This window comes from Chaetomium strumarium, assembly GCF_033439665.1.
Source record: "Chaetomium strumarium strain CBS 333.67 chromosome Unknown B0T15scaffold_5, whole genome shotgun sequence".
Lineage (NCBI taxonomy): Eukaryota > Fungi > Ascomycota > Sordariomycetes > Sordariales > Chaetomiaceae > Chaetomium > Chaetomium strumarium.
The window spans coordinates 671,702-696,880 of NW_026944433.1; the positions used below are offsets into that span (position 1 = coordinate 671,702).

Below are 25,179 nucleotides of genomic sequence, written 5' to 3' on the forward strand. Positions count from 1 at the left end.
CACAGAAGAGTCACGGGCTGAGCCAGTCTTGGGAGATTGTTTGGTGACTTCTGCGGACCGAAAAATGATGCATTCCTTTGTCACGCTCACGCAAAATGAACCGGGCGTGGAATCAGAGGGAAGATGTGCCAACCCGTCCCAGCAACCAACCTATGAGATATCTCGACCACCTTCTCCTGTACGACACGGGCAGTCTAGCGAAGCTTTTGATGGCTAGATACGCACGAGTGTTGGCATCACTCTTCTGGGCCTCTGGCCGCCATATGTGGCCTTAGGCCTACAACGAGCCTTCCATCGAGGCTCCGTCCCACGGCAGGACAAAGTGGTAACATGCACTGAACTCCGCGGACGGGCTTGCGAGCTATAAGTAAGGGTGGTAGACAGTCGCTCTTGTTCGCCCTCTATTGCCCTTGCCCCTGCCCTGCAGCAATAGGACCAGCGAGCGAGTACCTCTGGCATCCAGCATTACGAACCAAAGACCTCATCTACCAACATGCGCAATACTTCGAGATCAAGGTCAGCTTCAAAGACTGCGAAAGGGTTTCGAAACACGTCGTTACAAGACGCAAATATGAGAAGTGCGACAGAGCACTGAAGAGCTGCTTCATATGTGACAATGCTGCTCCCGCTCTAGGAGAGAATGGCAAAGGTCATGCAGATGGGCGCCTCCAAGCAGTCAGGAAAGTGTCCGAGGTGTCTCTCCTGAAAGGCTAGCTCTACAATCGCTGAGACCTGCGAGTCGCGGACCGCAATGGCGCAGGTCAAACTCGTGCTGGTAAGCGGAACGAGAGAAGAAGGCGGTCGCAAACAGCTATTGCGGCGTTGCAAGGATGAGGACGGCCGCTTTGACACTGGGTAAAGAAGACACAATGGAGTTTTTGCCTTTTTATTGTGCTATTTCACGTTGGACGCCGAAGCAGGCTGGGGCTAGGGAACATAGACCGTCTTAGGGCGCGGCAACAGTTACAATTTACAAATCCATCATACTAGGTACCCGCAACCAGCATTTCCTGATGAGGATTCCGAGTGGCCAAGTAAACAGTACTAGCAAACAGAGCACCACCGACTTGTGGATGATGATTACCACGTAACTACTACCAGTGTACATTTGCACGTGCCTTCTACTGATCGTCAACATTACAGCCAAACGCCCACGGCATGTGTCGAAGCAGCGAAGGCGACACTGGCCGCTTGGCTCTGCATCCTTGGGAGCTACCCACCTTGTCTAAGCCTCTAAGGTAGCTAGGAACTGCAAGTAGCTAGGGTAGTCACACCACTCATATATCAAGGGGGGCATACGGTAAGTATACCCCCAGAAACTAAGACGAAGCTTCAGCTAAGCCGTACCAACAAATAGGGGAGGCGAAAGGAAAGTCAAACTGACCAGCATGCGGTTTTTGACGATGGCAGAATCTGAGGACGACGGCAGTTGGTAGGAGTCTCATGGATAGAGTGTTGTCGACAATCAGTCCGTACTCAGTATGCGGTATGTGATTCACGACAGAAACGACAGCCCTACAAGATGTATATACCCCGCTTTATCGGACATATCCCGATGCGCCAAGTCTATGATCGACACGAAGGGTGCTGAAAGAGGCTTTCAGCTGGACAGCGATCACGGATATAACAGGACGCGACTTGTACCTAGGTAGTTGGACAATGCCGGATAGGCCACCACAAGTTGCGGTGCCGAAGCCAAAACAGGAAGGAGGTTTAAGTACCACCACTCCGTCCGGGACATCGGTTGAGCACGTCTCTCCTAGTGTTAAAAGTAAGGTGAAAAACCAAACCTGTATCTCCGAGGTAGAAACCCAAGCCGAGCCAACAGGGCAGAAGTTTGCCTAGCAGATAGACTGAGCAGTCTTCTTGTCGGTTGCCGTGCTTAACTAGGGTTAACCATCGATTTGTTCCAAGCTGAGAATACTCGTTATGGACTTCGTCGGAGGAGATCACCGACCTTCTAGTTTCCATTTGTCATATGAACTCCTATTCCGTCTCCGCGCGTTGTATGCACCAGAAGTGCACTCACCACTATGTTGTACGACTGTTAACCATGATTCTATAGGCCCATTTCTAAACGTAGATTCATACTCTTCATTTGAGGTTGTATCTGCCTGACAAGTCTTCTAGATGTTTTCCAACTGCTACACCGCTAGGTTGATTATTTTGTCACATTTTGTCTTCAACATCACATACCTAGGTACCTACGTTTTCAACTATCTCCTCGTCTATTACTCGAATATCCGGCGAACGTGGACATGGCAGTTGGCGAGTCCTGATTTATGGCCCCGCTCTCCCATTATCCTTCACGTCTCTACCGTAGCCTTCCACCTCTGTGCTAAGTCAGCAGTCGTTCGCTACTGCATATCCCTTGTCTCTGCATGTGCTTGTTTCACTGGGTGACGAGTCAAGACGCAACACGCCGGCCCCGTGATTCGTAGTGTCCGGGTATCTGAGAATTGGTTGGCACACCAGACACAGGGGAGGTCATTTCTTGAATCTAGAACCCTTGTGCTGCCTTCCCCGCCATTTCTCGTGTGTGAGGGTTTCTTGTTGCGGTCATGAATACCACGACAATATTGCTGATCTAGAGTAATCGGCTTGGTGTTTGCCCGAAAACCATCAAGAGAAAGTTGGCGTCTCAGTTGGGATAGGAAATCCAACGATGCCATTGGGCCCATCTCGAGTATTGTGCTACATTGCTGTCATGCGCTTACTACACTGATCGGCAAATAAGGCTAGCTGTAGGACAAGCCGCCTCCCTATATCGTTTGTGTTACCTTCCGCGTTCGAGCCGCTCTAGTTCCATCTTGTAGCTGTCATAGGGCATGTTGCGCATGTGAACCTACACGCTGCTCATGGGTCTCGCCGGCTTCGGCGAACGGCTCGAACTGCTGCATCATGACAAGACATGGTGGGAGGGCACCCGAGAGCGGTAGGCTTTGCGAGGAGGGACTATGTATATAAGGACGTCCACCTCGGGCCCTTTCAACCATCTAGATTCACTTCACATCCAGTCCTCCACTGAGCAACAACAGCTTGACTTTTGAACCTACCAAACCACTTTGCACCAAACCAAAGCCCAAACCCCATATCAACCATGAAGACCTTCGCCTCAATCCTGCTCGGTCTCGTCGCTGCCGTGTCAGCGGAAGACTATGTCTACTACACGGGCAACCGGTGCACCGGCGACGTGGTCGGGTCGGGCACTCTGGCCTGCGGGCCCAACCCGATGCCGCTCTCGCCTCTCATCCACGGCATCCGACTCAACTTTGCCAACGGACTTCGTACCCGCTTCCACGACAACCGGGACTGCTCCGGTGCGGCCTGGTTCACCGACGACGGAACCGGCGGCTGCGTCACCGACTCTGCCGCCAGAACCAACTGCATCTTTGTCCCGTGCTAGGTATTTAAATATAAGTTGGGCACTGCTACCTAGGTACTTTGGATGGTGCGTGCCTTTCTCTCGAGTCAAATCCGTTTTGGAAATGAATGAATGAACAATAGTGCTTACAAAAACCACTGTTTTACAGGCAAGTGACAGCAATCTGGCCGCCTACCCACACCGCTCTCGTACACAGGCCATGCTGGTAGTCTTTTCGATTCTTATGAGCTGGGAGAGATACCCGACTTTACTCCGTTGGGTGGATGTTTAGGGTTGAATCCCACGACGGGCATGATTTATGAAACATTAGTCGCTCGTTAATGACATTGATTTCATCGCGGACTGCATTGGTAATGATGTGTTACCCATGGTTCTTTGCCGTACCAAGAGGCCTTCATGATCCTCGTGGTCACAGGTCCTTTCCATCTCCCGCCCGTGGCCTCATATGAGAGCGCTATGAGGACAGCCGACACTAGACCTAGTAGATAGTGTTTGTACTTGTTTGCCGCCTGTCGTGGTATGCTCCGCGGATGCGTCGAATTCCACAGCATTGCTCCAAAACGCAGACGTTGAGTGTCCCTCCCTTTGAAGTGCTTCGTTACGCTCGTTTCTGTAGCCTGGATGCGCCCTAGATTCCGAATCGGGGCAAAACCCAGATTTCAATCTTATGTGTCAATCGTTCAATGCGAAATGTTAGTCTGCCTTCCTTGGCCAGCTGCTTCTCTGTGGGACACTGCACGTTAGGCTCGACTGATTGTAGTAGTATAGAGTCTATACACCATAAGCCAAGATACCTCGCTGACGATGTTTTCATCCCTTAACCAAGTCCCATTTGGCTCCTATAAGGTGAGACTCGCCTCAATAGACGAATGCGACCTAAGATAGGTACTGTAGTTAGTATAAAGCTTCAGCATGACAACAGGAGGTACTTTATGTGACAACATGTGGGTCTCTAAAGGCTCAACGCATCAACGGTCAGCCCAGGCGGCCCAGTACAGGGCTCTTGCTGGCGCGATTGCATACTGTCTCCTCGGCTTTGGAACCTGACTTGGAAACGCTTGCGGGAACTACTTTACATACGGCGATGGGTAGAGACCCGGTACCGGCAGTGCTGCCGAAGCGTTCCATTCTCCGCAGTTGCAGGGGGCTCCAGTTCCGGGGAAGAACCCTGCTTTCCTTGGAAAGCCGCGTGCCCGGCCCCGATCCCCCCTCCAGACCCCAGCACCTAGGTAGCATCTTAATCGGCTCCTTGACACGGCAAGTAAATTAAGTCAGGTACCTAGGATAAGCGTTTAACCCTCAGGAGGACAACATAAAGGCCGTCCAGGATCCAAGTCTTCCAAGATGGTCACCCGTGGAATTTGCCGTCCCTTCGCCCGTTTCGCAGCGCTCTCGTCGGCCACGGTGGTAACCGTCAGAAAACGTCGTCATCATGCGAAGCCCGGTGTTTGCAGCGTTGCTCACCTCGGTCGTGGCGGCAGGGCAATGTGAATGTAGCCGCAACAGCAACAGCAGCAGCAGCAGCTTCGAGCAGCAGTGCTCCAAGTTCGCGCAGAAGCTGGACATCGACAACGCCACTGTCTGGCTCGCCCAGCCGGTGGCCGCGGGCACCAACCTGACCTTCCCGGACGCGGACCCGTCATGTGGCCAGACCGCCCTGGCCGTGGGCGTCGACTTCTGCCGCATCACGCTGTATGTGGCCACGTCGGGCCGCTCGGGCATCAGCATGGAAGCCTGGCTGCCGCGCAACTGGACCGGCCGCTTCCTGAGCACGGGCAACGGCGGGCTCAACGGCTGCCTCAGCTACGACGACATGGCCTACGCGACCGAGCTCGGCTTCGCAACCGTCGGCGCCAACAACGGCCACAACGGCACGTCGGGCGAGCCCTTCCTCAACAACCCCGACGTGGTCGAGGACTTTGCCTGGCGGTCTGTCCACACCAACGTCGTGGTCGGAAAGCGCATCTCGGAAGCCTTCTACAACAGGAAGCACACCAAGTCGTACTACCTCGGCTGCTCGACCGGCGGCCGCCAGGGATTCAAGTCGGCCCAGTCCTTTCCAGAGGACTTTGACGGCATTGTGGCCGGCGCGCCCGCCGTCGATTTCAACAACCTGAATTCCTGGTCCGGCCACTTCTATCTCCTCACCGGCCCCGCCGGCTCCCCCACCTATCTGACGCCCGAGCAATGGTCCGCCGTGCACGACGACATCATGGCCCAATGCGACGGCCTCGACGGCTACGTCGACGGGATCATCGAGGAGCCACGACTCTGCCAGTACCGCCCGGAGTCGCTGATCTGCCCGCCCGGCACGCCAGCCAACAGCAGCAGCAGCACGTGCATCACCGGCGCACAGGCCGGCACCGTCCGCGCCGTGTTCTCGGACCTCCACGGCGCCAACGGCACGCTGGTCTACCCGCGCATGCAGCCCGGCTCGGAGCAGCTCGGCACGCCCTACCTCTACTACGGCGGCCGGCCCTTCCCCTACGCGGCCGACTGGTTCAGGTACGCGGTCTACAACGACCCGGCCTGGGACCCGGCCACGCTGGGGCCCGACGACTACGCGCGCGCCGACGCGCTCAACCCGTCCGACATCCGCACCTGGTCCGGCGACCTGGCCGCCTTCCGCGCCCGCGGCGCCAAGCTGCTGCACTACCACGGCCTGCAGGACCAGATCATCTCCAGCGCCAACTCGCCGCGCTACTACGACCACGTCGCCCGCACCATGGCCCAAGCCCACCTGTCCGGCGGCGGCGTCGCGGGGCTCGACGACTTCTACCGCTTCTTCCAGATCTCGGGCATGGGCCACTGCACGGGCGGGTCCGGCGCCACTTTCATCGGCCAGGCGCGCGGCTCGACCGCGAGCCTGGACCCGGAGCAGAACGTGCTCATGGCGGTGGTGAGGTGGGTCGAGCAGGGCACGGCGCCCGAGGGGATCCTGGGCACGGCGTTTATTAATGGCACCACCGAGGTTGCCTTTCGGAGGAGGCATTGTAAGTACCCGCTGAGGAATACCTATACGGGGCAGGGGGATCCGAGGGAGCCTGATAGCTGGAAGTGCGTTGTATGATTACCGTAGGTGGGCTCAGTGTGGCTACCTATTGAGGAGTGCTGATGTGGACGAGTCGGTACTAAGTAATTAGTTGGTTGGTTGGTTTCAACTTGCAATGTCTTTCATAGAACGTGACTTTTTTAGTATGCATCGTCAAATTTCAAGATCTCCCGGTCACCTTATGATACTGTCATAGTTTGGATCTGTGATAGTGTAGATCTGTATGTTTGGCATTGAAAGTACGAGACTCAGAAAGGCGTTGGAAAAACGAACGAGCTTCAGGGCCAGGCCTCAGCCTTCTCTCTATGCTAGTGGGTTGAGACTGGCTTTTCCTCTGCTGAACAGACATCGAGAGCGTTATGAGGACAGCGGACACTACACCTAGATAGAGCTCGTGAAATTCGTCTGTTCCGCCTCATTGTGCCATGGATTTAATCAGACATCCAGGCCCGAAGTATATGACCAAAGCCTATAGCCTCTCGGAGGGTGACAGTGACAGCACCTACGCCTTTACAAGCTGTTTCCATCGCCAGCGCCTCCGATTTGGTACGGTAGGTAAAGTATGGCTGAAAAGACAACATATTGGATCCTGGCTTTTCTAAGGATTCTTTTTGCTCGTCCTGTTACCATTTTCAAGTCAAAGCTCAACACGCGCTGAGTACTGGCTTGCAAAGAGTAAGACAAGACAGAGACTTTATCAGTTTATAATTGCCCGGAGAAAATCGGATCTACCAGAGTTGCTCCCAGATATAGAGCGAATACACAAACTAATCAATAAACAAACCTAGGACTCAAGGACGGATTGTTGATTCAACCACCTGACTTGTACAAGTACAAGACCTTACACTTGGACTTAGACTTGCTATGGCCGACGGGCGCGTGCCAGCTGCTGACAGCTGCTGTAGCTAAAAGCTGGTCTGTGCGTCAGAGAACAAGGTACTTCGTCCAGCCCGTAATAAGTTGATAGAGCACTCCACTGCACCATCAGGATCTAACGATGGCGGAGATGCGCATAGTGTAGGTCAATTGTCATCGCTTGTGCATTCTATGAATCAAACGTTGTGGAATCTTCATTCATCAAACAGTCGAAGTGACCAGGGTGGAAGTGGTTAGTTCAGGCTCACGTGGCAGTTCCAGGATTTGCGTCATCGTACCTTCGCAGACGTCAAAAGGGCTTTGATTTGGGGAGCTCAGCAATCGCCAGGCCGCGCTGGTCATTGCAAATCACTACCTCACATCATCCTGTTCTTATACTTACCCATCCGTAAAGACATTCAACGATTTTGGATCACTACAAGACGACTTTGAACTGCGTCGGGCTCCCTCAAGTCTTGTGTCACATGCAATCTTGGCACGGACTGTCGCATGAGCCGTGTTGTTGGTTGGCTTCCGCCGCAGCCGAAATTTCTTTGTACAGCCCATCCCACCACACGGCCCGGCCTATCCGCCCGCAACATACCCCAACCCGTCAGTTCATCTGCTCGAAACGGAGTCTGCCTCGGCGCAGGGACAGCTGTCGCCAGCATCATCCTCTCGGCAGGCTTCGACCCAGCCATGCGGTGGAGTACACACACTCCGCCGTATCTTCCTCATCACACTGGATTCTATCACCCAGAACACTTCGGCCTTTTGCCAACACCGACACTCCGAGTCTCGCGTAGTCACCAGCCCGCTGACCGGGGCGCGCGAGTCGAGACGAGATAAGCATAATAGCTCAGCGGCTCTCTGGCCACTACCTTCTTGCGACTTCCGGCGCATCCTCGCCGGCGTAATCCCGCTCCCCGCACTACCGCCATTCCCCTACAACATGTCGACCCGCACGAGACGGAACGTCCCGGCTACGCCGCGAGTTATCTCTCCGAGCCCGACGCCGTCAGAAAGAGACGGGAGCGCTCCTGAGTCCTCGTCATACTATGGCCCGACCACGCGATCAGCCGCGCGGAGGCGGCTAGCGGCTACCCCTCAGCCCGCGCCGGAAGAACTCGACGAGGAGGACAGCCCGGACCTCCGGAGGGCCAGAAGCCGCAGCCGCAGCCCGATTGACACACAAACCCTTCGCAAGCTCACAACAAAGAAGTCCACGAAGGGTGGCGCCAACGGTACCAAGATCGCGACAGCCGGGCCGACGACAAACGGACACATCCCCGAAGAAGCAAAGGCAGACGGCGCAGCAAACGGAAACGGTCACCTATCCCTGCCAACGCCCTCCTCCTCCTACTACTACTACGGATGGCCGAGCTGGCGCGACTTCAGCCGCAGCCCGAGCCCACTCGGCCTGATCCCGATCCACCGGCACTGGCGCACCTTTGTGCACAAGCACGAGGTGCCGCGCAAGGCGCTGCACGTCTCGATCGGCTTCTTCGTCGTGTGGCTCTACCTGTCCGGCACGCAGACCCGCGCCGTGTGCCCCTACCTGATGGGCGCGCTGGTGCCCATCGCGGCCGTCGACGTGCTGCGCCACCACTACGCGCCCTTCAACCGCCTCTACGTGCGCGTCCTGGGCGCGCTGATGCGCGAGTCCGAGTTCTCGGGCTACAACGGCGTCATCTTCTACCTGCTGGGCGCCTGGGCCGTGCTGTACCTCTTCCCCAAGGATGTCGGCGTCATGGGCACGCTGCTGCTCAGCTGGTGCGACACCGCCGCGAGCACGTTTGGCAGGCTGTACGGCCGGTACACGCCGCGCATTCGCCGGGGAAAGTCGCTGGCCGGGTCGCTCGCCGCGTTTGTTGTCGGCGTGGGCACGTCGATGTTCTTCTGGGGGTGGTTGGCGCCCACGAAGGGCCCGTTCCCGGGGGACGAGAACTTCATGTTCACTGGGGCGCTGAGCCTGCCTCGGGCCCTGGCTGATGCGGTCGGGCTGGAGCCGGCGAAGGCCGCGGTTTCGGGCGGGCTTGCGCTGGGCATCATGAGTGTCTGGTCCGGGTTGGTGGCTGCTGTCAGTGAGGCGGTGGATGTGTTTGGGTGGGATGACAACCTGACGATACCCGTTCTGAGCGGTCTGGGAATCTGGGGGTTCCTGAAGGTTTTTGGTTGAGGGGTGGGTGCAAAAAACGAGACGACGGAGACAAATATGGCCGATGACCGTGATACGTAATGACCGGCATGGGCTGGACGTGTATGTTTATCAGGTGCATGGGGTGGCGTTTTGGAAGGCAGGGAAGGGAAGTGGACGGAGGTCGGTTTTTGCGGTGCGGTCGGGTGTGGTACAATCTGGGCGGATCTTGAGGTCATATCAAATCTCACTGTCTCTCTCCTTTCACCTTGCCCGGACTCTGCTTACGCACCCTGAGAACCGAGAGCCATTCTCATTATTGCGTTACCCCGCGTCTCTTGAGAGACAGCATGCGGAGCTGTGGTTCTGCCGTCCCGGATCCCTCCTGTTTGGAAGGCATATATTACGGCCCCGAGAATGGGGAGCTTTGGTTTTATGGCGTCCAATAATGTCCTGGGCGTCCGTTGGCTCTGCAGCTGCCACGCAAGTACAGATGTCTTGCATATTCTACCCTCTGCGTCTGGACGCGGGGATCACCACACGGGAGCGGAAAGGGACCATTCGGCAGGGGGGACGAGACCGAAACGAAAAAGTTAGAGTGGGGCGGCCTCTTTCCACCGCCGCCGTCCTCGCGCTTTGCCGTCGCCGTGTTCCGAACCTCAGCATGCGGGAAGATTAAGACGTGCCTCTCTTTCAATTCCGATACGACAAATTCTTCGTCTTACAAGCAGTTCGCTCTCACCGCATGAAGCATGTCTGATTTGTGCAGACGAGCTTCCACTTGAGCACAGCAGTAGCCGCAGCATCTCATGAACCGCTGCCCTTTTTCGCACCAACGGGGAGACCTCACACAAAATGCCCGAAATGTCCGAAATCGCCCGCGTTTGGCATCCGGTGTCTCTCAAGTGTTTGAACGTATAGCTGCGCAAGGCAGAAAGATGTATCGCGACTCTCTACCTCACAACAATGCCAGGGGTATGTGAACTTCCCTTGTTCTGCCTTCCCCTTTTCTCCGCCCGGCCAAGAAGGCAACGTCGGCCACGCTGGAGGGTAGAGTGGGCACATCTGTACGTTCATGTACTGTACATAGGCTCTCCTCCCTCCACCTCTCAGAAGGCGCCGTCAAGACCCGGCTGTGGCGTCGCTGTCCTATAGCATCGTGCCTAGTCATCAATCGGCAGCGCAGGTTTGGTTTGACTGCATTTCCTAATTCCACGCCAGCCCTTTTATGTTACATTTCGCCGTTCCAACATATCGTCACTCTTACCCTGCTCTCTCCACTCCTTCTCGAAGCCGGCGGACCCTGCGATCAAGGAATGGGGAATGCACGGTGCTGCAACACCTCGCCGACGTGCAGGACACACCTCTGATGCGTTTTCTCATTGCTGGCCTCAGCCTGCATCTCGTCCGTCCCACCGTTCAACGGCCGTCGCTCTCCGTTTCGACGGACAAGGTGTTGATCCCATCTGACCTCCAACTGCTGCCTGCGGCTTCTCAGCCTGCTCTTTCTCTCTCTAGGACTCCCTTCCGCGAACCCCTCTGATGCAATGCTCACTGCGGCATGTTGGGTGCTTCCTTATTAGCGTGAGGATTTCCATAGCCGAGCCGGTCGTGTCAGCTATGCAGAGGATCTTTGGAAGGGCCAAGGTTAGTTCCCATCCTGGCGGGCCCGGGTTTTTGACTTTATCGACCAGTGGCCCAATTGGCAGCCGTCGTATGGCCCCAATGGATACCATGACGGGCGAACGAGGCACCAGTCTCCTTGACTCTGCATGGCCCGCAAGTCATGCCCCCTTTCCTGCCGCTGCCTGCTACACGGACGCCCTAGCCTGAGGCAGTCGGCTTGCTGGAGCCTCCCTTGGTGATGCCGGACGTGTGTAACTGTGGATGACGTTCGACAGACGGGCTTCTTCCGAACCTATCCTGTCTCGCCGAGATAGCCCCTGGCAGGCGGCGTGCATGGGCGGCTTTCTCGAAGCCCTGGCTGGGCCGGAGTGAGGGAAGAAATCCTGGGCCATCACCACGGCAAACATTGATCAGCCAGGCGGTGCATATCAAGCCGGGAACCCCAGGACCGCATACGGTCCGCAGTCAGCTTGTCTTAGACCTGCTGCAACCGTTTCGTGTGGACCTCAGGTTTCCATCTCCTGTCTCTTGACGTACATCATTTGACACTGCTACGCACAACCTAAGGACGACCTGCCTTACCTAGACCTTTTTCTGCTCTGCTCAGCGGTTGGCTGAGTTCAAGGAAGTATACTACCCGAGCCCTTCACGGTAGCATTCGTGGCTGGCTAGCGCTGCTTTTACATCTTGAGACCTGCAACCAATCTGGCAGGGCAGAACAGAAGGCAGTCTCAGACTCAAACGCACAGATCCTGGTCGTGGTTCGGTCGCAATACGTTCACCTAGAGAAATGCAGAGCAATTGCAAGTTCATGCCACATTAGGGAGGCACACGGCAGGGCTTATCAAGATGCACCCGTCCTCGATGCCTCCGGCCGTGGATAATACCCTCTGTGCCAAGCATTTGTTTGGCCGGCATGCCAGGTACTGTACTTGTATTGTACATACATACTGGTATAATATATACCTACAGTACGCATCCATCTCTGACCGATTTTGCCACTTCTTGCAGAGTGAGTACTCGAGGCTTTTAAATCCCCTTCCTGACCATCCGGAATTTCCCTTTTCGTCTCACTCAGAGCATCGCAAGTGCTGTGCCCTGCTTGTTATCCCGCTTGGAGCTCGGGAGGCGCACAGGCCACGCAGCCGTTTTGCCTCTTAACGTTAAATAGCCCCTCCAAAATCCAAATAGAAAAAAATAAGCCCAGCTGCGGGCGTTCTGTGGACAACACATAGCCCGACCTGATGCATCACTGCCTAACCCGACTTTTGATATCTGTTTGACCTCGTCATGAACCCCAACGGACCAACGAGGTGCCAATTTTGAGGGTCCAGATCTCACGCCGCTTTTTGCAGGTCTGATTAGCGTCATGGCACGTTTGCTCGTTCGTCCCCCCGTTCACTGGGGCCCCTGCGGGTGGTTGATCCAATTCATGTGGAGGTCTTTGTACTCCCATGCTACATGGCCCATTCGTCGTCTTCCGGCATCCGGCTCGGCCGCCATTCATACCATCCTGCCCGCCGTTATTCGCCGTTATTCACATTGAGTGCTATCGGCCAGTCTGCGGGCAGATGGCCCATGACCTCCGAATTTTCCAAGAAGCCGGACGGTCTATCCTTGACCTCCACCGCTGGTTCAGCCTGTCATGCTCTGTCCCCATCCCCCATTACGCCTTCTCGGCCTAGTCTTCGGCAAGAGATCACACACCCCTGCCCATGCCTCCGGCAGCTCTTCTGGCCGTCCATCCCTCGCTCGTCCGGCACCGCTACGTTCACCCCTCCGCCTGGATCCTCCCTCCCAGGCCTTGACCATTGAGCCTCCAGTTCACAGTCCCACCTAGTGCGCCCTTCGCCTCCTGTTGGACTTGTCCGTCCCTGGGTCCGGGGGCTAGAACTGAGGACCAGTTCGACTTGTCCTGGGCGCGGGCAGGATTCCATTCCGTTTCCCCCTTCATGGGCATGGCTCCACCAATACAAACGGGTGATAGTCGGTCCCGGCATATGCGCTCGTTTCATTCAGTTCTTTCTCTGAGCAATGGAAACTTGGCCTGAAGCCAATCCGGGACCGCCTCCTCGGCCAATTGCTCAGGGATCACCCCATTGACCCTGCCATCCCGTCTTCTGGTTGGCTTGTCCCCGCGGAGGGTGGACGGGTGAGAGGTGTGTCTCCATGAAGACCGGCCGTTCGCCGTTCGCCATCAACCCTCATCACATCCTACTCTTCCTAGCCTCAAGCGGGGTCAGCAAGGACCTCGACGAATAGAGTCACCGGCTCTTATCCTGCTCTGCCCGTGATGGCGGCGAGCCGTGGGTCAGGAAGGGCATCAGAAAAGTATAAAAAGGGTGGCTGTTGACGGGGTTGAGGCAGTTCTTCTTTCTCCTTTTCTCTTCTTCACTTTTCCCTGCTCCTCAACAGGTCCGCACTCTGAAGCACAAGGCACACTGCCCCCACAGGTCTTGGACATACCCCAGCTGCGTGGTCCCGAGTGACACCGTTCATCACTATCACAAACACATCATCACCAAAGCCCTTGGAGAGCCTCACACCGACCACAAGCGTCGTCACACCTCTTGAACCCCCCTTACTTCTTCTTTAGAGACCTTTACACCCTTACACACTTCACCATGTCTGCCTCCTACTCCACTCAGTACTATGCCGCTGGCGCGCTCCCCATCCCTCCTCCAAGCAAAGGCCAGCACCCAAACCCCAGCTATTACACCGGCGGCGACAGCACCTACTCGGTATCGCCGCCCGAGGATCTGGATACCTCTGTCAGCTCCGCGTCCGGCTATGGGAACAGCTACTCTGTGACCACCAGCTACGCCGGCAGCAGCCAGGGGGAGTACGAGAGCGCGGGCTCCGCGAGCGGCGTCGACCTCAACGAGTACATGCAGGAGCGGTTTGCGGCCACCTTTGACCCGATTGCCCTGGACAAGTGCACTGCCAAGCAGGCCCAGACGTAAGTTGCTTCCCCCCCTCCCCCCAGAGTTCAAGTTTGAGCACTGCAAGCGGCATCGCGCGTGTTTCTGTAATTGTTGCCCGCGAGCGCTGCTACAAACGGGCTGTTGAAAAAACTGGCTTGCTGACTCGCGAACTTTCGCACTGCCAGATCCGGACATCTGAACGCTAAGCACCGCGAGCTGCTCGAGCTGCAGGCAAAGGCGCAGGCGCGCCTGGCAAAGACCCGCGCGCGGTTTGCGCAGGGGCTCGAGGATGCGCGAGAGGTGCACGCCGACCTCGAGTGGACGCAGAAGAAAGTCTCGTAAGTCCGCAAAAAAATCCTAAATCCTGACCTGACGATGTGGGGGGGCGACTAGAGTTTAAAGCCGCTCGCGGATTCGCGCGAGTTGGTTTTGGAGGACTTAAAATCGCGAGCGGCGAGCCCCTTGTATTCGCAGAATCTCCAGGTCTCAAGGCTAACAGCACGGAAAAATGGCAGATCCCTGAAAGCGAGGGCTTCCAAAAAGCATTCCAAGGAATACGCCAAGGCACGGGCGCGATACCCGTCGCCTCCTCTGTACTAAACTAAATTTCTCCTGAGCCTCGATTTCGATTTCTCGCCCGGCGGCGTTCTGGGTGATTTTGGCGTTTTCCCGGATTCTTTTGTTCACAAAAAACACATCTCGCACCACCCGGTCACTCACATTTTCATCATTCTTTCTCTAATTGACAGGGGCAGCGCCAAAAATGATGGCACCTCCGGGAGGAGGAAAGCCTGAGGTGTGTGTAAGTCGGAGCCTCGCGAGGGAGGTGACGTTGGAGATCCCAGGGCAAATCCATAAAACGGGCGAGGCTGCAAAATCAGCCCCCCGCGCGCGCGCTATACAAACACACCCCCCCTCCCCCTTACCAGCCCGCTTTTTACGGCCGTTTCCGACTTCCATTATGGCGGGGGAGAAAACGTGGCAGGGGCCGTGTAGTGTGGCAGCGCGGTGCGATTCTGCAGCTTTTTTTCGGGGTCCTCCTCCGCCGTTTTGGAGGCAGATCTCACACGCCCCCTCCCTTTCCCATCAGCTCTTCCAGGGGGGGCAACCCGAGCGGCGCTTGTCTCGCGACGGGGCGACCCGCCCGCTCCCCGCCCTCCACCAACCCAACCCAACCCAACCCAACCCTGTCCTTGGCTTCAAGTTTCCTGCATCGCATGGGCGCGGCTGTTTCACGAAACTGTTATGGCTTTATGATTGGACGGACTGGCAGCGGGCTTTCTTATTTCTGGAAATACGGCTGGGCGGACGGACTGGGGGAAGGGAAAAAACAAGGATGGGGGCCACTGGGCAGCGTTTTCAAGGGAGGGGGGTGTGTGGATGGATGGATGGGGAAAAGTACCGGTACAGGGGCTCTCCCGTCAGCTTTCACGCCTGCGGCCCGCTTCGCTCGCGTGGGCATCCACCCGCTTCCGCTTACCAGACAACCCCCCCCCTTCCTTCCCCCCACCTTTACCCTCGCACTGCGGCGGGTCCTCCCTCGGCAGACCGGGAAGATCCCCTGACAACCTTGTAGGCTGCAGGTTGATGGCGCGGCCCAGGGCTAGCGCAGTCCCAGCGGGTTGGGACGAGATGGGGAGTGGGTGTGAGCTGGCTTGGCCGCCCTAGGTATCCGGGGCTGCTTTCGGCTCCGCTTGTCTGTGGCCCTTGCCTTGGGAGCAACAGGACCAAGACTTGGGAAGAACGACGGAGCGGCTAATAAGCAGGCGGGGCAGCGGGACCAGCCCACGTGAGACGAGAACACGGGGTAGAGGGGAGGGAACCTAAGTGGAGGGCTGACCTTTTCCTTTTTCGGACACCCCGGAGGGATGGGCTGGCTTGCTTTTACGAGAGGCTGGGAGCGTAAAACACGGCACGGGTGTGTGGGAATCTACTACTCTACAGGTACGGGGTCAGGTGGTGGAACACGTGCTCTTGGTGCTTCCAGGCGTCTTGTCTCTCTTGTTTGGCTTGTTCCTGTCCGTAGGGAGGTCGTAAAGCACACGGTAGAACTATGATCCTCTTCGTTCTTGCTGCCCAGTGCGAGCTGGTTCCCCGTGACTGGACCCGTCTCTCCTTGCTCTTGGCAGAGACACACAGTGTCTGTGATGTGGAAACTCGACCAACGAACGGGTCTCGCCCCGGCAGTGGGCACTGTGTCCTTCCCTCTACTCCAGCCGCACCGAGCGTAGAATTAGACCGCCTGGTGACGTGGTGCTGCCCAACCCGGCCCGGTCGGGGACCTGCCCTGCTGCCGTATGAAGTGCGTTTCACCCCTGACCGTGTCACGTGACGCACCTCTCAGTTCTCCCTTCCCCCTTTTCCCCATTACCCATTCCGAAGTAACATAGTTACCACCATACTGCTACCGATGACCTCAAAGATGAGGCGACCGCTCACTCAAGCAGCCGTGGCCGTGGAAGCAAGCACAGTACCCTCCCCTCCCGCTCCGGCACCAACCTCCTGACGCGCCGCCCCAACCCCAGCGGCATCGTTACTAGAAGCCCAGCGCGATGGCAACCACGTCCCCACGGGCTCTAGGCCCTTGAACTTCTCCATCCCTTCCCACGGGTTCTCATTGCTGCTGGGGTCGTAGTAGTCGATGTACCACTGCGGATTGGCTCCTCCTCCTCCTCCCCCTGCTCCTCCGTCTCTCACGCCGCCGCCTCGTCCACCACCTCTGCCACCGCGGGCGGAGGGCTGGAATGGGCCTGAAGTTGACGCCGATGCCGAGGCTGAGGTGGGCGTAGGGCCTCCTGCGTCCACTGCCCCCACTGCTGCAGCAGGGGTTCGGGTGGATGTGCCCTCGGCGGATGGCGACGGCGGCGCTCCCGGGTCGAGGTCCAGCTCGAAATCGTCGTCGTTCTTGTTGGCGTTGTCACCCTTGCCGGTTCCGTCGTCGGAGTCGGAATAGGTGATTTCGTCTGTGGTTGCTGGCTTTGTCCGTTTGCTGCTGGGCAGCTGTGCTTTGTGGTAGCCCGCCAGTGTGGAGGTCGATTCCGCTGTGGCCTCCATTGAGCGGGAGGCGTCGTCCGCGATGATGGCGCTGCCGGACTGGGGGTTGAAGCGTCGCTTTTTGGCGGGGCGTAAGTCGTTATCTTGGGCGCCAAAGCTCACGAAGCCTAGCGTTGCGGCCATGTCGGGATCTTGGACTACTTCGTAGTCGTTGTTACTGGCGCCGGTGTCATCGTAGAAATCCCCGTCCGAGAGGTTGACCTCATCTGGGTTTGGCTGGGACATGGTGTGAGGATGTGAGGTAAGCGGTTTACTCGTCATTTGGGCGGGTTAGCGCGCCGGAATGAGTGAATTAGAATGAGAAAGCGGAGGTGTATGCACTGAGGTTGATATATGCAGCTCCTGTGAATGAATGAATCAAGGGGAAGCTATGAGCCATTCAATTGTTGAAACGACACCCGTGGACCTTTGTTGAGATGTCCGTTTGCGGTTGTAACTAAAACTGAAAAAGGGCCCGGGCCGAGTACCTGCAATGGTTCCTTATGTAAGCCAATCAACCAAAGGTTTGTTGTGACCTCTCGATGAAGGGTTTATCTTCAAGCACTATGCGCGGCGAATATCATCAATGGAGTTCGAAGCTCCGTGATTCCGTACCTCGAACTTTTGTTAAATGATTGTTTTTGTCGTTCATCAGCCTTGTGGGGCTACTAAAGAGACAGTCTGGAGCCGCACTCCATCTGGTGAAGTCAGCGGCGGCCTGCACCGTGTAACGGCATCGTTGAGGATATACCGGTTAAGACAGGCTGAGACATATCTTTCCTCCAGGTATAGTACTCGCTAAAGGAGCAGCAAGTCTTCGAAACATTCAGTAGTACACGGTCTTCTCTAGGAGTGTGAAATCGAAGCCGGCACTTCCTGTCAATTGCATGGAGAGTTCTCTTGGCATTGTGTACATAAGGTAGGGACGGATCTCCATGGCTGCTCCACAAAGTGAACCTTGTCACTTCAAGTTACTACCCTGCAACCTCACAACATCCGGCGACAGTCACTGGCACCGAACCCTGTGATCTCAAGAGCCAGAACTCTCTCAAAGTTTGGCTCAAAACATCATCACACCCTCACCGCCTCAACTCCTGTCAAACCACTTTTGAAACAAAAGCCCTGGAACCTGAACGGAAGGAACCCCACTATCTCTCAGTCGCAGACTCACCATGGCGGCCCCTATCACCCTCCGTCTCCCCTCAAAATATCGTGACGCCTCCCAATCCTCTGAAGGCTCCCCCGCCCCTTCATTCACCCCGCCGACTCTAGGATTCCTCCACCGCACCTGGACAGTAACCCACTCGACCCTGCGCATGTGGCGCTCCGCCCGCAACGTGCGCATCACCTACGGCCCCTTACCGTCGTCCAAGTCCAGGGACCGGCTCTCCGACCTGGTCGAGTATGAGCCCCTCTCCGGGTCGTCGGGAGGGGTCAGGCGGGTCGCGGGCGTCGACACTGCCTCGTCGGCGGGCGACACGAGTGTTTGGGACTGGAGGGGCAGTGGGTGGCTCTTTTTCGTGGGCAGCCAGTGGGAGGTGCTCGGGTGGGGGGAGTGGGAGGTACCCGGTGCTAACGGGGAAGGGGAGGGGGAGAAGGAGAAGGAGAGGTGGGTTGTTACGTGGTTCGCGCCGACTCTTTTCACTGCGGAGGGGGTGGATGTGTATAGTGATCGGATGGGGGGCGGGAGTGAAGGGCTGGTTGAGGAGGTGATGGCCGAGTTGGGGCGGGTGACGGAGGGGAAGGGGAAATTGGGCGAGATGGTCAAGCGGGATATGAAGGCTGTGGCTGTACAATTGCCTTGGAAGGAAGTGTAGGTTAGGGTATCAAACCGCTGTCTGATATTGAGTTGTGGATACCTATTGTATGTTCGTTAAAGGTCCTAGCGATGGTCGCTCCCGTGTCCAGGTGTCTCTTTGCTATAGTCACGGTGGTGGTGATGGCGTCTCTCCTCGTCCCTATGGCGCCGTCTCTCATGACTGCCCTCTTCCCCTCGACCCCCTCGACCCCCTCGCTCCCTGCTTCGATGTCTGTGCCGTTCCTCGTGGTGCCTACGAGAAGGCTCGTGCCTATCTGGGTCACGGCCTCTATCCGGGCTAAACCTCCTACCACGATTGTGCCTCTCCCGCTCCTCGCTTCGATCTCTATGCCTTCCAGGATCTCGATCATGTCCCCGGTGGGAGTGCTCACGTCTTACTGAGCTGTCGGCCCTCTTATCCACACTGGATGGCCGTTCTCTCCTATTTTCGCCATCACCCTCCTTCCTCCTCTTCCTGTCCCTCCTCCTACATTCCCGCTTCTCCTCATCCTCGAGCATCTTCAATTCCCTCTCTCTCCTCTCCACTTCCTTCTTCCGCTCTTGCTCTAATTCCCTCACCTTCGCCGCGGCCTTCTTCATCATCGCGAGCGGGTCACCCGCATCCAGCCTCGCGGCCTCTCTGACTTTCCTCCCTGGGTCCTCCCTCGCCCATACATTCTTACTCGGCACCAGGGCACCGGAGGCTTCGCCATCGGCCGAGGCATACCACGGCCCGCCGTCCGTCAGCCCCTGCCCGTCTCGGCCAGCGGCGTTCACGAAGCGCATCTGGTACTGGTCCTTGAGCTCACGTTCTTTACGCGCGGCCTCCTTGGTGACTTCCTCGTTTTTCTCGCGCGATCGGCCGGTCTCGACTTCGGGAAAAAGGGAAATGTGCCCCTTGCTATCGACCAGCGATGCTGGGGCGGCAGCAGGGTGGGTGTTGGGAGCTAGCTCTAGCTCTCGCGCGGCGTGGTCGCCGGCTGCAGCGCGCTCTCGTGCGAGGCGCATCTCAAAGTCAGTGTCATCCTCACCATGGCGCTTGCGCTTGCGCCCGAAGCCCCGGCGGTCATTTGAGTCCCGGACTGGCGGGATGGCGGCTGCGTCAGGTTCTCCTTCTTCAAGTGGAGGCTGGACCTCGCCGCGCAGTATGGCTAGACGGCGCGCGGCGTCAAGTTCTTGCATGCGCTGCTCTTCCGCGGCCTCCCGAGCCGCTGCCTCGGCTTCATCGCGCCGCACCCGGGCGATGTTAGCGGGGTTGTAGACGTTCCATGACTTTTTGCCTAGGAGATGGCTACGGGGTGTTAGCAGAATTTCAGCATGATCGCAGAACAGGACATACAGAGGCATAATCGCGGTGCTCGGCAAAGGTCCGACTATCAGGTTGTGGACGAAGACTCGATCTTGAATTTAGGTACAGTCTTGATACACCTTGATGGCCAGCCCAGAACAGCTTCAGACGAATCCAAGAACCATAGTGGAGACAGCCAGCATCCCCATGGTGTGTCCTCGTACTGTAATTTACACTGTATCAGTGATGTGATGCCAAGAGCCACCTGGTCGCGGGGCTCAGCTGAAACGGCATCCTGTTCCAGCGGCAGCTGGCTGAGCTCTCCGGCAACAAAGCGCACATCACCAACGGACTTTCGCTTTCCATAGCCATAGTGACTTGTTGGCTCTGGGTTAGTCGTCTGCGTGCGGCCGTGCCACATTCATCCAGGACAAGGCACCGATAAAGATCAGCGAGTAGCCAGCCACAGGCCACGTTTCGGGAAACACTCGAGCCCGGACATCACTTCTGCCTGGACATTTACATCTTGCCAGCGTCCCGCACCCGGCACCCGGCACCCGGAATTTTGATCTCTACGACCCAACCCAATCCGATTCCAAAAGCAACTGTCCTTCTAAATACATCTCGTTCCTTTATCTTCTCGCGGGACCCTACCATGGATCTGCGCAACAACCTCTTTAGCAAGCCGGCCGCCCGTGGCGGAGCGCCCGGTTTACCTGGGCGCCAGGTTCAGCGGCCACCCGGTGGAGGCCCAGGGGGATACTCGCCCGCGCCCACTGGCTATGACGGATATGGCGGACGGTCCCCGGCCCCGGCCCCGGCCCCGGCAAGGCCACAGAACCCGCCTGGCGGTGGAGGTTACGCCGACGATGGTTACGGAAGGGGGAGCTACGGTGGTGCTGGTTACGGTGGCGGATATGCCGATGGGCCAGGGTCATATCAATCTCAGCCGAGAGGCCGACAGGTGCGGCTTCGGCTTGCAAAAGTTGAAGACAAGACGCTTCAAGCGCAGTACATCTTTGGGAATATGTGAGTGGACGACACAGACGGTCTAATTCCGAAGACTCCGTCGCTAACCGGAGCTCAGCTGCGCTGTGTCACCCAACGACTTCCCGCCGAACCGCGACGGCTCTGATCTGTACATCCGCTTGACGGGCAACCAGCTCAGGGGCGACTACGTCGTGACTGCACGCCCTACCCCCGGCTTCCCTGACAGCTGCATCAGCCTGTCCGATCCCCAGAGAACATGGGCCAGTATTGGCATGATGGACGAGGTCATTGGCGAGATCTACGATCCGTTCAGTCAAGGAAGTACGGTGTACATTGGCTCCATGGATGTCGAGGTCGGCTTTGCATCCGCGAAGAAATTGGTGGACGCCCCCTACGATCAGGATGAGCTCGCCAGTATGTTCACCAAGACCTTCCAGAACCAGATCTTTTCGCCCGGACAGAGGCTGCTGCTGGACGTGAAGAACGTGCCGTTGGCCATTATGGTCAAGACGATCACCTTGATCGATCTCACCATGCAGCAGAAACAGACCGCCGAGCTCCCTACACGCAGCGATCCAGGGGCGCGGGGTATCCTAACCAACCAGGCCAGCATAGGCTTCTACAAGGACGCAAAATCGCCCATCAAGCTCAAGGGCTCCAACAAGCGCCCGGCCGCCAACGCCATCATTAGTCCCGACTTCAAGTTCGAGGATATGGGCATCGGCGGGCTGGATACCGAGTTCTCTACCATCTTTCGCCGTGCCTTCGCTTCGCGAATCTTTCCGCCAGGGCTCATCGACAAGCTCGGCATCATGCACGTGAAGGGCATGCTGCTGTATGGACCGCCCGGGACAGGCAAAACGCTTATTGCGCGGCAGATTGGTAAGATGCTGAATGCCAGGGAGCCCAAGATCATCAACGGCCCTGAAGTCCTCAACAAATACGTCGGCCAGAGCGAAGAGAACATCCGGAAGCTCTTCGCGGACGCCGAGAAGGAGTACAAGGAGAAGGGTGACGAGTCGGGCCTGCACATCATCATCTTCGATGAGCTGGATGCTGTGTGTAAGCAAAGAGGCTCAGGTGCCGGGGGTGGCACAGGTGTAGGCGACAGCGTCGTCAACCAGCTTCTGTCCAAGCTGGACGGTGTCGATCAGCTCAACAATATCCTCCTTATCGGAATGACGAACCGCAAAGACATGATCGACGACGCTCTGCTGCGTCCCGGCCGTCTCGAAGTTCAGATTGAGATCTCACTGCCCGACGAGTTCGGCCGGTCGCAGATCCTCAAGATCCACACGGCCAAGATGAAGGAGAACGGCGTCATGGGCAGCGACGTCGACATCACCGAGCTGGCCGCTCTAACCAAGAACTTCTCTGGTGCCGAGCTGAGCGGTCTCGTCAAGTCGGCCACATCCTTCGCTTTTGCGCGGAATATCAAAGTCGGCACCATGGCCAGCGTCAGCGAGGATGTGGTCAACATGAAGGTCGTTCGGCAGGATTTCCTCCATGCGCTGAGCGAAGTCAAGCCCGCCTTTGGTGCTGATGACTCGGAGCTCGAGGATGCCATTCCGTACGGCGTCATCCACTTCTCACCGAGCATTTCGGCCATCCTCAACGATGGCATGCTGTATGTCGAGAACGTCCGGCAGCAGGAGCGGCTGCGGCACATGTCTGTGTTGCTGCATGGTCCGCCAGCAAGCGGCAAGACGGCGCTAGCTGCACACGTTGCCATGAAATCAGATTTCCCCTTCATCAAGATCATCACACCCGCATCCATGGTTGGCTTTAGGGATGAGGTGGCCAAGAAAGACCACTTACACAAGATCTTCACCGACGCCTACAAGTCCCCCCTGAGCTTGCTCATCATCGGTATGTTTCTGCTCAGCATCCCCTTCGTTCACACCCCTCTAACAAGCCCGCAGACAACATCGAACGCCTCATAGAATGGAACCCAGTCGGGCCCCGTCTCTCCAACAGCATCCTCCAAGCACTCGTCACCCTTCTCCAGACCCCTCCTCCAAAGGGCCACCGCCTCCTCATCCTGGCCACTACCTCCCAGCTACCGGTCATGGAGCAGCTCGACATCACGACCGCCTTTGACCGGCAGATCCGCGTCCCCGCGGTGCAGAACACGCGCGAGATGGAGGCCGTTTTGGCCGAGTCGGGCACGTTTGAGTCGCCCGCTGATGTCAACGAGGTGCTGAACCGCGTGAGGGAGTATACCAACTCGGAGCGGGTCGGCGTGGGCATCAAGACGATCCTCACGACGGCCGAGACGGCGCGGCTGAGTGCCCAGCCGGCGGAGTGGTTTGCTGAGCAGATTGCCGGGCAGATCAATCGGTATAACCCGTATGGTGAGGGGATGTCCATGGGGCAATAATGGCTGTATTTACGAAGTCAAGGTGTTGTGTTGGATGAAATCTAAAGTTGGGACGGACGGGAAATAGAGCTGGAATAATACATTGATGATGACGATGATGTTCTTTCATTCCACTATCTTCATCTGCCTTACCTAAGTCGCCGCTTTGCGAATAGAACTTGAGCAATGGAGAAGGAGCTGGTGGGCAAGGGCACCTCAGTCCCGCGCTCTCGTCCGAGCGGTTGGCCCGAAGTTTCTTCTCGCGTTAGGAAGGAGCGATCCTCGACCGCACTATATGTAGGAGTTCGACATCATCTCATATCGCCCACTGGGCAAGCAAGGGCCATTGCCCAGTAGGAAAGAGCCGGTTCAAGAAAGAACTGAGAGAAGGACCTGAAGGTCGCCAGTTCGACCCAAGAAGGGAACATGAAGAAAAGAGTGTGTCCCCTGACTCTGTACCTCCCTCCTACCTGTAGAAAGGGTAGGAGGGGAGGGAAAGAATGGTAAAACCGGACGCAGTTTTCGTAGCCCAGCTCGGGCGGGATGCCGAGTTGGGTGAGCTTTTTGATGTTTAATTCTACATTCTATTATGTAGTGTTGTGTTGTGCTCTTCCGCAAGATTCTACCTCGTACCTTTAGAACAAGGAGTTTAACTTTGCTCTTGCGATGACTTCTCCTCTCTATACTTGCTTAACCTTATTGACGAGATCTCCTTGAGAAGCTTGATTTGTATTTAATTTAACGACACCCTAACTAAGTAGTATTAAGAAAGCATTGCCAACTCGGCTATCTATGATGGCCACTTGCTTCCTTGTATGAATTGTACAAGTACAATACCGACACCGATCCTCTGAATCAGTGACCTGGAGCGGCCTGAAGGGACTTAGGCTTATAAGACGTCGGTCGTGTCTAGGCTCCAACCCCTTTACACTCGTGGAGGGCCATTATCATTATGTCCTCGACTGTAGGTGCTGTACTGTGAAGTTGGAATGGTTTCCTTGGGAGTCAACCTGGAAGGTCTTTCCGCCGACCAGAACCCCTACGAAATCCCCTGTCTGGTAACTAGATTGCGTCATGCAGTCGGTTCCTCGCAGCACACTGTAGTCTAGATATGCACAAGCTCCTGCATGCAGCTGGTTGTGTATTTCTCCTCGGGTCGTTTCCCCGCGTGGTGGTATTGATGGGCTCATTTGGGGTGTGTTCAAGCGGCAGTGGTGAGGGATTGGACAGAATTGGGGCGTGTGGTAGCACTCGAGTGGGAGCAGCCAGGGGTTGAAAGCATGATGCGACCCCCGATTCCTTCCGTGCAACAGGAAAAGAGGTGGTATTTCTGCACTTTTCACATCACGGCTTGTTGGGGAACAGCATTTGGATGGCTTGATGAGACTCTGCCAGAATGGTTGATGATAATAGTACCAGAGGATGGCTGAACAGGGCAGCTGCTTACTGTGTGAGGCCTGTTCTGATCTCATTTGAGGATATCACATGCCGGAAGCCTTGTGGTTTGAGTGATCGACCTCATCTGCTCCGCATCATGCCCTCGCCATGGCGAGAACAGGGTTAGCTTGACGACGATCAGGCACCGGCGGTTGTTCGCTTAACCGTTGGGCCTTGGTTCTGGCCGGGCATAACGGGAGGGTCTTTCGTCATTGCTCGACTTGAGCATAGCAAACATGTCTGATAGACATGGAAATACATCGAAACCGAGCAGTGTATTCCTGAAGGCTTTTTT

General features: G+C 56.7%; 9 protein-coding genes across 9 annotated transcripts; 7 read left to right on the forward strand and 2 right to left on the reverse strand.

Moving 5' to 3' along the window:
- Positions 1–2,976: 2,976 nt before the first annotated feature.
- Positions 2,977–3,615, forward strand: B0T15DRAFT_228872 (uncharacterized protein). The gene is made up of 2 exons (XM_062862915.1): positions 2,977–3,416; positions 3,524–3,615. The coding sequence occupies exon 1, from the start codon at positions 3,101–3,103 to the stop codon at positions 3,404–3,406; it is 306 nt and encodes a 101-aa protein (XP_062719846.1). The 5' UTR covers positions 2,977–3,100; the 3' UTR covers positions 3,407–3,416; positions 3,524–3,615.
- Positions 3,616–4,719: 1,104 nt separating this feature from the next.
- Positions 4,720–6,541, forward strand: B0T15DRAFT_228863 (Tannase/feruloyl esterase). The gene has a single exon (XM_062862914.1). It carries the CDS (start codon positions 4,818–4,820, stop codon positions 6,453–6,455), a length of 1,638 nt encoding a protein of 545 aa, XP_062719847.1. The 5' UTR covers positions 4,720–4,817; the 3' UTR covers positions 6,456–6,541.
- A 1,578-nt stretch (positions 6,542–8,119) lies between these two features.
- Positions 8,120–9,659, forward strand: B0T15DRAFT_228899 (uncharacterized protein). The gene has a single exon (XM_062862916.1). It carries the CDS (start codon positions 8,245–8,247, stop codon positions 9,469–9,471), a length of 1,227 nt encoding a protein of 408 aa, XP_062719848.1. The 5' UTR covers positions 8,120–8,244; the 3' UTR covers positions 9,472–9,659.
- Positions 9,660–13,275: 3,616 nt separating this feature from the next.
- B0T15DRAFT_228929 (uncharacterized protein) lies at positions 13,276–14,661 on the forward strand. Its single transcript, XM_062862918.1, has 3 exons — positions 13,276–14,014; positions 14,165–14,317; positions 14,495–14,661. The coding sequence occupies exons 1-3, from the start codon at positions 13,680–13,682 to the stop codon at positions 14,577–14,579; spliced, it is 573 nt and encodes a 190-aa protein (XP_062719849.1). The 5' UTR covers positions 13,276–13,679; the 3' UTR covers positions 14,580–14,661.
- B0T15DRAFT_228948 (uncharacterized protein) lies at positions 14,495–15,793 on the forward strand. The gene has a single exon (XM_062862919.1). The coding sequence runs from the start codon at positions 14,743–14,745 to the stop codon at positions 15,553–15,555; it is 813 nt and encodes a 270-aa protein (XP_062719850.1). The 5' UTR covers positions 14,495–14,742; the 3' UTR covers positions 15,556–15,793.
- A 571-nt stretch (positions 15,794–16,364) lies between these two features.
- B0T15DRAFT_229023 (uncharacterized protein) lies at positions 16,365–17,525 on the reverse strand. The gene is made up of 2 exons (XM_062862920.1): positions 17,501–17,525; positions 16,365–17,249 (listed from the first exon to the last, which is right to left on the reverse strand). The coding sequence occupies exon 2, from the start codon at positions 17,154–17,156 to the stop codon at positions 16,419–16,421; it is 738 nt and encodes a 245-aa protein (XP_062719851.1). The 5' UTR covers positions 17,157–17,249; positions 17,501–17,525; the 3' UTR covers positions 16,365–16,418.
- A 659-nt stretch (positions 17,526–18,184) lies between these two features.
- B0T15DRAFT_494559 (uncharacterized protein) lies at positions 18,185–18,829 on the forward strand (the record flags this gene model as incomplete). Its single annotated transcript, XM_062867018.1, has 1 exon — positions 18,185–18,829. The coding sequence occupies one exon, from the start codon at positions 18,185–18,187 to the stop codon at positions 18,827–18,829; it is 645 nt and encodes a 214-aa protein (XP_062719852.1).
- Positions 18,830–18,861: 32 nt separating this feature from the next.
- On the reverse strand, positions 18,862–20,272 carry B0T15DRAFT_228921 (uncharacterized protein). Its single transcript, XM_062862917.1, has 2 exons — positions 20,150–20,272; positions 18,862–20,101 (listed from the first exon to the last, which is right to left on the reverse strand). Exons 1-2 carry the CDS (start codon positions 20,155–20,157, stop codon positions 18,895–18,897), a joined length of 1,215 nt encoding a protein of 404 aa, XP_062719853.1. The 5' UTR covers positions 20,158–20,272; the 3' UTR covers positions 18,862–18,894.
- A 22-nt stretch (positions 20,273–20,294) lies between these two features.
- On the forward strand, positions 20,295–23,635 carry B0T15DRAFT_417963 (P-loop containing nucleoside triphosphate hydrolase protein). The gene is made up of 3 exons (XM_062865500.1): positions 20,295–21,127; positions 21,186–22,957; positions 23,011–23,635. Exons 1-3 carry the CDS (start codon positions 20,754–20,756, stop codon positions 23,466–23,468), a joined length of 2,604 nt encoding a protein of 867 aa, XP_062719854.1. The 5' UTR covers positions 20,295–20,753; the 3' UTR covers positions 23,469–23,635.
- The last annotated feature ends 1,544 nt before the right edge of the window (positions 23,636–25,179 follow it).

Excerpts from the sequence above, each read along its gene's own strand:
- B0T15DRAFT_228872 (XM_062862915.1), top strand. The coding sequence starts at position 3,101 with ATGAAGACCTTCGCCTCAATCCTGCTCGGTCTCGTCGCTGCCGTGTCA.
- B0T15DRAFT_228863 (XM_062862914.1), top strand. The coding sequence starts at position 4,818 with ATGCGAAGCCCGGTGTTTGCAGCGTTGCTCACCTCGGTCGTGGCGGCA.
- B0T15DRAFT_228899 (XM_062862916.1), top strand. The coding sequence starts at position 8,245 with ATGTCGACCCGCACGAGACGGAACGTCCCGGCTACGCCGCGAGTTATC.
- B0T15DRAFT_228929 (XM_062862918.1), top strand. The coding sequence starts at position 13,680 with ATGTCTGCCTCCTACTCCACTCAGTACTATGCCGCTGGCGCGCTCCCC. Across the intron at positions 14,015-14,164 it reads ACTGCCAAGCAGGCCCAGAC|ATCCGGACATCTGAACGCTA; the intron begins GTAAGTTGCTTC and ends TCGCACTGCCAG. Across the intron at positions 14,318-14,494 it reads TGGACGCAGAAGAAAGTCTC|ATCCCTGAAAGCGAGGGCTT; the intron begins GTAAGTCCGCAA and ends GAAAAATGGCAG.
- B0T15DRAFT_228948 (XM_062862919.1), top strand. The coding sequence starts at position 14,743 with ATGATGGCACCTCCGGGAGGAGGAAAGCCTGAGGTGTGTGTAAGTCGG.
- B0T15DRAFT_229023 (XM_062862920.1), bottom strand. The coding sequence starts at position 17,156 with ATGGCCGCAACGCTAGGCTTCGTGAGCTTTGGCGCCCAAGATAACGAC.
- B0T15DRAFT_417963 (XM_062865500.1), top strand. The coding sequence starts at position 20,754 with ATGGATCTGCGCAACAACCTCTTTAGCAAGCCGGCCGCCCGTGGCGGA. Across the intron at positions 21,128-21,185 it reads CAGTACATCTTTGGGAATAT|CTGCGCTGTGTCACCCAACG; the intron begins GTGAGTGGACGA and ends ACCGGAGCTCAG. Across the intron at positions 22,958-23,010 it reads CCTGAGCTTGCTCATCATCG|ACAACATCGAACGCCTCATA; the intron begins GTATGTTTCTGC and ends ACAAGCCCGCAG.